General features: G+C 43.2%; 1 protein-coding gene across 2 annotated transcripts in view; it reads right to left on the bottom strand.

Annotated features, from left to right (window-relative positions):
* Nucleotides 1-11,062, bottom strand: part of cdk19 (cyclin dependent kinase 19) — a 161,724-nt gene that overhangs the window by 14,675 nt on the left and 135,987 nt on the right. For both annotated transcript variants that reach the window (XR_009654042.1, XM_060913901.1), the window contains exons 9-11: nt 9,365-9,437; nt 9,182-9,279; nt 5,697-5,775 (exon numbers count right to left, since the gene is read on the bottom strand). Coding sequence is in view for 1 of the 2 variants with exons in the window: in XM_060913901.1 (XP_060769884.1) it covers nt 5,697-5,775; nt 9,182-9,279; nt 9,365-9,437 (250 nt within the window). In the remaining variant the exon portion in view is untranslated. The remainder of the gene's footprint in view (nt 1-5,696; nt 5,776-9,181; nt 9,280-9,364; nt 9,438-11,062) is intronic.

Genomic DNA, 11,062 nt, shown 5'->3' with positions numbered 1-11,062 from the left:
CTATGGGCATGTGATTAGGCAGCACGAAAAGAGACATGGTCCACGAGTTATATTTGGCAACAGTAGGCTATATGCCATAAAATAAGAGAAAGCTGACATTAGTGATGTGTCAATAATAACACCATTCAGCGTGGCACAGCTAGTCAGCCAGGCTTGTTCTAGTTAACGTTAGCTGCTACGTGCTAAGTGAACACCGTAGAACTGAACCCCTGTTAGCTAGTTAGCTAGCTGCTAGCGCTTACTGATAGCTCAAGCTGATGTGTCATTATGTTTGTTAGCTATATTTATAACTTACCTTGATACGTTTCTTCAAATTCGACGGTGAATTTTTGAAGGCCGTTATTTCGCAATCTTTCGGGAGGCAGAGTAGGCACTTCATTCGATATGAATTGTCTTTTGGTCCGACAAAGGAAAACATGGACTCTAAGTAGGGCCAGGGGTGGTCGCTTTCATCACCCTCGCCACGACCATTCGAAGTCGAAGAACTTGGTGTTGATGGTGGTGTTCCTGGGTCTTCTTCCATCTCGAAATAGAGCAGTAGACTGATGCTAAGTGTTCCCAATGCATACAGGCAGCAGTGCGAAAGGGGAGCATGCGGTCTTTTTATATACAGCTTGATCGCTTGAATCGCCCAATGATGAGCCAGCTTCATCAAACCTGGTGACAGAGCCATCTACCGCTCTGGCATTGATATTATGGGTTTGATATGAGTCGTAACGTTTTTATAATAGTAACAAGTAACGATTCAGCACATGAAAAATGTATCGGAGTAAAAGTATTAAATTCATTAAAAATATGTAGTGAAGTAAAAGTGGAAGTAGGAGAAAAAAATAATATTCCAAAGTACAGATACTGCATTTTAGTACTTAAGTACAGTACTTAAGTAGTTCCACTTCGCTACTATACATCTCTGGTGGAGTGTCCTTGAAACAAGTTACTTCCTATTATCGCTTACATTATAGCAGCTACATATATGTTTCAGAAGCTGCTGATCTCCTGGGGTTTTCACACACAACAGTCTCTACACAGAACGGTGCGAAAAACAAAAAACATCGAGTGAGTGAGCGAGCGACAGTTCTGTGGGTGGAAACAAACGCCTTGTTGATAAGAGAGGTCAGAGGAAAATGGACAGATTGGTTTGAGCATTTTTTGCCACAAAGGACATACTGTGGTGCTTGAAAGTTTGTGAGCCCTTTAGAATTTTCTATATTTCTGCATGAATATGACCTAAAACATCATCAGATTTTCACACAAGTCCTAAAAGTAGATAAAGAGAACCCAGTTAAACAAATGAGACGAAAATATTATACTTGGTCATTTATTTATTGAGGAAAATGATCCAATATTACATATCTGTGAGTGGCAGATATGTGAATCTTTGCTTTCAGTATCTGGTGTGACCCCCTTGTGCAGCAATAACTGCAACTAAACGTTTGCGGTAACTGTTGATCAGTCCTGCACACCGGCTTGGAGGAATTTTAGCCCATTCCTCCATACAGAACAGCTTCAACTCTGGGATGTCGGTGGGTTTCCTCACATGAACTGCTCGCTTCAGGTCCTTCCACAACATTTTGATTGGATTAAGGTCAGGACTTTGACTTGGCCATTCCAAAACATTAACTTTATTCTTCTTTAACCATTCTTTGGTAGAACGACTTGTGTGCTTAGGGTCGTTGTCTTGCTGCGTGACCCACCTTCTCTTGAGATTCAGTTCATGGACAGATGTCCTGACATTTTCCTTTAGAATTCGCTGGTATAATTCAGAATTCATTGTTCCATCAATGATGGCAAACGGTCCTGGCCCAGATGCAGCAAAACAGGCCCAAACCATGATACTACCACCACCATGTTTCACAGATGGGATAAGGTTCTTATGCCAGAATGCAGTGTTTTCCTTTCTCCAAACATAACGCTTCTCATTTAAACCAGAAAGTTCTATTTTGGTCTCATCCGTCCACAAAACATTTTTCCAGTAGCCTTCTGGATTGTCCACATGATCTTTATCAAACTGCAGATGAGCAGCAATGTTCTTTTTGGAGAGCAGTGGCTTTCTCCTTGCAACCCTGCCATGCACACCATTGTTGTTCAGTGTTCTCCTGATGGTGGACTCATGAACATTAACATTAGCCAATGTGAGAGAGGCCTTCAGTTGCTTAGAAGTTACCCTGGGGTCCTTTGTGACCTCGTCGACTATCACACACCTTGGTCTCGGAGTGATCTTTGTTGGTCGACCACTCCTGGGGAGGGTAATAATGGTCTTGAAATTTCCTCCATTTGTACACAATCTGTCTGACTGTGGATTGGTGGAGTCCAAACTCTTTAGAGATGGTTTTGTAACCTTTTCCAGCCTGATGAGCCTCAAAAATGCTTTTTCTGAGGTCCTCAGAAATCTCCTTTGTTCGTGCCATGATACACTTCCACAAACATGTGTTGTGAAGATCAGACTTTGATAGATCCCTGTTCTTTAAATAAAACAGGTTGCCCACTCACACCTGATTGTCATCCCACTGATTGAAAACACCTGACTCTAATTTCACCTTCAAATTAACTGTTCAGCCTAGAGGTTCACATACTTTTGCCACTCACAGATATGCAATATTGGATCATTTTCCTCAATAAATAAATGGCCAAGTATAATATTTTTGTCTCATTTGTTTAACTGGGTTCTCTTTATCTACTTTTAGGACTTGTGTGAAAATCTGATGTTTTAGGTCATATTTATGCAGAAATACAGAAAATTCTAAAGGGTTCACAAACTTTCAAGCACCACTGTAGCAACTCTTTACAAGCATGGTGAGCAGAAAAGCATCTCAGTATGCAACAGAAAACAGAAGGCCACACTGGCTCCCACTCCTGCAGCCAAGAACAGGGATCTTAGACTCAAGAACAAGTTCCTATTAAAGTGGCCAGTGAGTGTATGTTTTAATCAAGCGCACCTGCTGAAAGAACACACTCTTCACCTTGTCCTGCACTCATGGTGTGTGTGTGTGTGTGTGTGTGTGTGTGTGTGTGTATTCATATGCGGAAATGGGGGGGGCGGAGATTAGCATGTTGAAACATCGCCTTTGTTCAAAGCGCCAGAGGATTTTTTTTTTACATCTGTCAGAAGCACAGTGCTAATCCTCTCCTTCACTAATCACACATGCACACTAATACACACGGTGTACGCTAGGTCACGTTTGTGCTGTCTGACGCCAGGTGGCTCGTTTGTTCATTCTGGAAAAAACAAAACAAAACATCCAAGTCCGTATCCTACATTTCGCGCCTTGTGTAAATTTCCATATAACTGATGATGAGACTTGATACACACTTTGTGGAAATGTTTATTTATTTCAGTTTCACGTACAGGGGGCGGCACGGTGGTGTAGTGGTTAGCGCTGTCGCCTTACAGCAAGAAGGTCCTGGGTTCAAGCCCTGTGGCCGGCGAGGGCTAGTCTGGTTAACACCAGACCATATCACAAGTGAAATATGGTCTGGAATCCGCCTATTGAATTTCTCGTAGGGGAGGTGTGGTTTACGACTGTCAACGGCCGTTTATTGGACGTTGCGAATGTCTATCATTTGGCGTATATGTAGCCCATGGCCAATCATGGCAGTTGTACCCGGTGACGTAGTTAGAGCGACGAAGAAAGACTAACGCCAAACGCTGTTCTTTTTTTAAAACAAACTTTCGCTCTAAACTATTCAGAACAGTGTCTAAAGCTTGATCGAAAGTTTGGTTCGTATCGCTCGCCGCCATGTTAAATGTGATCCGTAAACAGTCCCAAATAAACTACAAGCTTCCGTTTGTCGAGTAGTACGCGTCACCGTCTTTCCACCCCTCCCAACTCTCTGATTGGCTCCCTAACTCAGGCGAGCCTTTAGACCATAGTTTCCATGCTGTCTTTTCAGATCGGAACGATTGTGCAAAGCAGCATGGGATTTCCCAGGCTAGGCAAGGGCCTTTCTGTGCGGAGTTTGCATGTTCTCCCCGTGTCCACGTGGATTTCCTCCGGGTGCTCCGGTTTCCCCCACAGTCCAAAGACATGCAGGTTAGGTTAACTGGTGACTCTAAATTGACCGTAGGTGTGAATGTGAGTGTGAATGGTTGTCTGTGTCTATGTGTCAGCTCTGTGATGACCTGGCGACTTGTCCAGGGTGTACCCCGCCTTTCGCCCGTAGTCAGCTGGGATAGGGTCCAGCTTGCCTGCGACCCTGTAGAACAGGATAAAGCGGCTAGAGATAATGAGATGAGATGAGTTTCGCGTACAGAAAACTTTCGTGAAAACTTTGGGAAACATTTCATATTCATCACTTCAGAGAAAGAAAGCGATCTTCAACAAATCCATCAGTTAAGACGAATGCTGTTCAGTAGAACCTAAAAAAAAACCCCAAAAAAACTAATGGTGTGTGTTTGCAGTAGCTGAGGTGCCGCAATAGCGGGAAGATTTAGCGCACTCCGTGCTTACAAGCTGCTTTTTCACAAATTTAGTCACCGTTTTGTCGTTTTCAGCCGTTATCGGGTTTTGTGGGCGTGGCTACATGTACTGTAAAATGTAAATAAGACCACACCAATTTAATTAGTTGGTTCTCGGATTTTTTTTCAGGAAAAATATGAAGCGAGCGCGCAAAATAAAAATAAAATTAAAAAAATGCTCTGATGGTAAAATTAGCGGTGGAAATAGAGGGCTTTCATAATAGAGAAACAAAACAAAGACAATCCATTATTGTTACACGTTTCATATGGCTCTTTTAATAGCTTATCTTATTTCCACCCATATGCATTAAGGGCTAGCTCTGGCTGCACGTCTTTTATCAGGCAAACCAGTAAACAGAGAGACTAAATAAACAATTGAATTACAGTCAATTGAATATCTACAATGCACAGAAAAAAATATTTGACCAGGAGTAGGCTACTTCTGATGGCTAAATACTTCGAATGATTTTTTTGTTTGCCCCTCACATCAATCAGTGAAATATATAAATCAAACCCACCTCCACAGAGTTGTAGTCCAAGTTGGCACGTCGCAGGGTAACAAGCTCACGGCATCTTGAGTACAACTGTGCAAAGTTTTCCCCCTCTTGAATTTCGACACACCTGTCAAAGATTTTACGCTTCTGTTCGCTGAATATCCTAACAAATCACAAACACAGGCTTTGCAGGATTCCCCTCCACAGGCATGTTTCTTCCACAAGTCTTTATCTAAAGTGAACGGGGAGATTTGATTGGTTTTTGACGTCACGTGACCTCAACCTGCAGTCAATTTCAATTTTTTTTTTTTCCATTTTGCATTTTCTTCAAGCGGTGATTCCGAGAACCAACTAATCGAATTGGTGTGGCCTAAGCTGTACTGTTACTGTGTTTGGTAATTTACGGCTGACTGATTATCTGTATGTACATGAGCACGTGGAAAATCAGTGAGAAACTGAGACCGTTCATGTTGGATCTTTTTTCTACCTGTTGCGTGATACAGCGAGCAACAACATCCAAGTGAAAAACAAACAGAAACGAAAGAGGACGTACAAAAACTTGGGTGCTTCATTGGGCACAGACTTTCATAATGGGCCATGTGACTGGACTGAGAAGTAAACACTCATAATTGAGGACGCAATTCTGTTTAACCTCAAAGAAACATCATGCCACAAAAACCTGCAATTTTAACAGGGGTGTGTAAACTTTTGACAGCATATCCTCTATAAATGAGTGCAGATTTTACCTTCTCTGTCTTCTCCTCAGGCTCATCTTCATTGAGGAACTCGCGTTTGGGGTATGGGATTTGGCAACCTGCAAACACACTGCAAGACACACACACACACACACACACACACACACACACACACACACACTGTGTTTTTTAAGCTACAGATCTAAAACAATAAGGATGCCTTGATAAAAACTGAACGCAATGTCATTAATTACTTTGTGTTGTTCTTATAAATCAGGAGTGGGGCGCTTTATCTTGCTTCATGGGAAACACAACTGGAATGCAGAGAGCGTTTCAGTTCCCTTGAAATGTAGTCAACACTTTACAGCTGACCTCCTTCTCATCAGCACTGTGCTATAATCTTCGATAAACAGCCTTGAGATCGACAAAGAATAATAAAGCTTCAGGCCCTGACACGATTCCCATTAAAACGATCAAAGCAGGAGGTGCGCTCATGATAGATACGTTACTGGATCTTTTCAATCATGCAGAGTGGAACCAGTCTGTGATTTGTCCTATCTTCTAAAACAAGGAAGACTGTAAGGACTACCAGGGAATATCACTCATGAGTCATATTAGGAAGCCATGGCCTAATGGTTAGAGAAACAGCTTTGGGATCAAAAGGTCGCTGGTTTGATTCCCTGGATCAGCAAGAATGGCTGAAGTGCCCTTGAGCAAGGCCCCCAAACCCCCAACTGCTCCCCAGGCTGCTCTGGGTAGGTTGTACGTCGCTCTGGATAAGAGCGTCTGTGAAACACCCATCCATTACCCGTAACCAATTATCCTGTGCAGGGTTGTGAGCAAGCTGGAGCCTATCCCAGCTGACTATGGGTGAGAGGCGGGGTACACCATAGGGCTGACCGAGACAAATAACCATTCAAGCTCACATTCACACCTACAATCAATTTAGAGCCACCAATTAACCTAACCTGCATGTCATTGGACTGTGGAGGAAATCGCAGCACCCGGAGGAAACCCACGCAGACACGGGGAGAACATGCAAACTCCACACAGAAAGGTCCCCGTTGGTCACTGGGCTCGAACCCAGAACCTTCTTGCTGTGAGGCGACAGTGCTAACCACTACACCACCATGCTGCCCTGCGAAACATCATCAATGTAATATTGGAAGGGGCTATGAAAGGATACCCAGGTAGAAAGTACTCTCTCAGAAAGTCAGCGTGGTGGATGAGGGAAAGGAACAATAGACCAGATCGCTGCATTGAGGCTATACCTGGAGAAGAGCTGGGAGCATATCTGCTTCCTAGACCTAGAACTAGAAAAAGGATCCCAAAGGAAAAGATGTGGAAGGTGATAGAAGAGTCTGGAATTAGCAAACGACTACTTGTCCCAATCAAGAGCACATACTGTACAAACATCAAAGAAGTAACCCGCTATGTCGACATCAACATTGGTGTAAGACAAGGAAGTGTCTCATCACCCCGATTGTTCATCATCTACCTCAACCATGTGATCGTTAAAACAGAGCAAGAAGACTACAAAGTTGAACGTTTTGGTTACGCGGACGATATTGCACAAACAGGAGTAAGTGTATCCAGACTCCAAACCATCATGAATCACTGGGATCAAAAACTAACAAGAGTTGGACTAAAACGTAGCTACACTAAAACAGAGTACATGAATGTTGGCAAGCAGCAAGAAGCGAGTGACATCAGCATAAATAGATGTACCTTAAAGGAAACAACCAGCTTCTGTTATCTAGGCAGCAGGCTCACATCAAACAACCTAAATGCACTCCTCTACCCACTCCTCAAAGAAAGCAAGATCCCTAACTGCGTCAAAGTGTGCATATACACCTTCGTATTAAGACCAGTTCTCCTTTATGGAAGTGAAACTTGAACACTGATGCAAAAACCTCTTCCTCTTTCGGCTGCTCCCGTGAGGGGTCACCACAGTGGATCTGTTCTGCATATTTGATTTGGCATAGTTTTTACACCAGATGCCCTTCCTGACACAACCCTCCCCAATCTATCCAGGCTTAGGACCGGCATTAAGTATGCACTGTCTTGTACAACCCCAGTGGCTGGGTATTTTACCAAATCTGCATGTCTTTGAACTGTGGGGGAAACCGGAGCACCCGGAGGAAACCCACCTTCTTGCTGTGAGGCGACAGTGCTAACCACTACACCATCGTGTCGCCCAAGACACTGACGCAAAAACTAAAAAGTAAAACCCAAGCAACGGAAATGACAGTCCTGCGTCTTTATCCACAGGGTGACCCGATGAGACAGGATAAGAAATTAAATAATTCGACAGTCATTCTCAGGAGAATCTGTACTCACAATCATGAAACAAAGCCAGTTAAGATCATACGGACATGTCTTGTGCATGCGAGACACAAGAAACACCAAAAGAATGTATAACTGGAAACTGAAAAAGAAGACGACGAAGAAGAAGAAGCCTTTATTTGGTCACATGTACGTTCAAGCATAGCAAAATTCCTCCTCTGCATTTAACCCATCTGAAGCAGTGAAAACACAAGTGAGATTTGAAATTTTGAGAACCATTCTATTTGTGAGGGTTTTGTAAGGACACAAAGTTTCCTTACAAAGACAGGGGTCTGGGGAATGGCTCTTGATGAAAGCCAAAGGGTGGACCCATAATGCTGCTAAGGGTTCTGAAGATTGGTTCTTGATGCAAACCCATGTTTCTGAGGACTGGTTCTGGAAGGAAACAGGGATCTGGGGGATGGTTCTGGTTGGAAACGAAGTGTTCTGAGGACTAGTTCTAGACAGGAACTGAGGAACCTGGGGACTGGTACTGGTTCTGGAAGGAAACTGAGGGATCAAGGGGATGGTTCTGGTTGGAAACCAAGTGTTCATATAGTGAAAACACAAGTGAGCAATGAGCACACACACATACCCAGAGCAGTGGGCAGCTATGCTACAACACCCAGGGAGCAGTTGGGGGTTAGGCACCTTGCTCAAGGGCACTTCAGCCCAAGGCCACGCCATGTTAACCTAATCTTTGAAATGTGGGGGAAACCAGAGCACCTGGAGGAACCCCACGCAGGCATAGCTTGAACATGCAAACTCCACACAGAAAGGCCCCTGTTGGCCACTGAGCTCGAACCCAGAACCTTCAGCCATGATACAGAGGGAGAGGAAAATGCTGTTTATTCACTCAACTCCCCTCACATTTTTTTGCTGGTCCTGGGAATCGAACCAGCGACTCTTTGGACCCAAGGCTGCTTCTCTAACCTTCAGGCCATGGCTGCCCTCAAAGACCAACTGGAAGGCCCAGAAAATGACGGGAGGACCAGATAAAAGAGATAACTCTTTTAGAGAGAAGAGAAAGACTTTGAGGAAGTCAAGTCTACAGCCCTGGACAGAACTGCCTGGAAGGGACTGATCAAGAGGTTGTCAACTGACAGGCCGACTGGCCTACAGGCATCAGGGTGAGAAAGTGGTTCAGCAGATACAGTTACATGCCTAAAGCATGTCTGTATATTCACCGTGTGTGAGTGTTTGAGCCTTACTCTGATGTAGGTAAGGGGTCTTCCAGGAAATAGGGGTCTTGCAGTGCCTGTTCAGATGTGATCCTTTTGGTGGGGTCCATGGTAAGAAGTTTCTGGAGCTAGATCAAAGTTAAAATGAAGATAATGTTTAGAATATTCAGGATTTTGGGGAATATTTTTCCACGAAGCGGATCAGATGCTCACCAACAAAAAGACTTTGCTGTCCGGTTTTACTTTATGCTTCTCCATGTATTTGATGAGGCTGCTGTTGGCATACCTGGTAAACACAGTGAGATGAGATAAGAGAAGGTTTTAATCACGTCATGACCATTAAAACCGTTTGTTTTGACACTTCGTTGGAGAACTACTGAGTAATTTATCCACTTAGTATTTTACATTTATTACAAATAGGTGTTGCAAAAGTGCATAATTTTCCTACATAATATCCATTTCGTTCAATGCAAGTGTTCAAGCGTTTATAGATTGTCTGGATTCCTCTGTATAAAAAAAAATAAATATTTTTTTTAAAAATCAATTCTCCCTAATCTAATTTTCAGCAATTCCCACCCCCCAGCTAGCTTTCCTGTTGTCTTTGGAAAAAACAAGTCTCTAATCCAAAGAAGTAGGTTAGAAGCATATGTGGTAGCAAGCAGAATGAATAGATTTATTGATGCTTCAGCAACCTGACAGCAAGCGATGTACTGAAAGTTTGATACCCTGATTACAATCAAGCTATAATTTGCTACTTCTTCCTGTCTGAGCGTAAAGCCAGTATCTCACTGGGCTGTAACAGCCTGCGACTAGTTGGAGACACAACAATTACGATAAAATATGTGAATTAGCGACAATTTTCACTTGGAATCACACTGGATTGATATTCGCATATTTTACCGCAATTGTTGTGTCTCCAACTAGTCGCAGGCTGTTGCAGCCCAGTGGGATACTGGCTGAACTCGCACTTCCTGTCTCACGGAAACTGACTTGAGAAGGGTTCGTGACGGCTGTGCGACACCAGCGATGCATTTGCGGCTATTTTGAGAGAAACTCCGTCGCATGAATTTTTTGAACATGTTCAAAATTTCAGCGACGAAGGAGCGACACTTTGCGACTCATGCTAGGAAATTGAGAAGCCCCGCGAATGTTTCAAGACACTTTTGAAACTCTCACGCGAATGACGTTCGCAATTTGTCGCAAGCTGTCGCAGCCCAGTGAGATACTGGCTTAACGCTCATCCGGCTACCACTGGATCTTGTTTGACTGTACACTCCCTTCTCGAGAATACCATTCTAACATACTGTGCTTCTGACACAAAGCATAAATAAAAGTGATAGTGTTAACAAAAAGTGGTCTCATAAATAGAGGATGTTACACGGTTGTGCGAAGATATGAAGTTTCTCTTTGAGTGGTGAATGTATATACAGTGGTGCTTGAAAGTTTGTGAACCCTTTAGAATTTTCTATATTTCTGCATAAATATGACCTAAAACATCATCGGATTTTCACACAAGTCCTAAAAGTAGATAAAGAGAACCCAGTTAAACAAATGAGACAGAAATATTATACTTGCTCATTTATTTATTGAAGAAAATGATCCAATATTACATATCTGTGAGTGGCAAAAGTATGTGAACCTTTGCTTTCAGTATCTGGTGTGACCCCCTTGTGCAGCGATAACTGCAACTAAATGTTTGCGGTAACTGTTGATCAGTCCTGCACACCGGCTTGGAGGAATTTTAGCCCATTCCTCCGTACAGAACAGCTTCAACTCTGGGATGTTGGTGGGTTTCCTCACATGAACTGCGCGCTTCAGGTCCTTCCACAACATTTTGATTGGATTAAAGTCAGGACTTTGACTTGGCCATTCCAAAACATTAACTTTATTCTTCTTTAACCATTCTTTGGT

Source organism: Neoarius graeffei, chromosome 2 (assembly GCF_027579695.1).
Source record: "Neoarius graeffei isolate fNeoGra1 chromosome 2, fNeoGra1.pri, whole genome shotgun sequence".
Taxonomy (NCBI): domain Eukaryota; kingdom Metazoa; phylum Chordata; class Actinopteri; order Siluriformes; family Ariidae; genus Neoarius; species Neoarius graeffei.
Note: the sequence above shows the minus strand (reverse complement) of the source record. Positions and strands in the feature narration are given on the sequence as shown.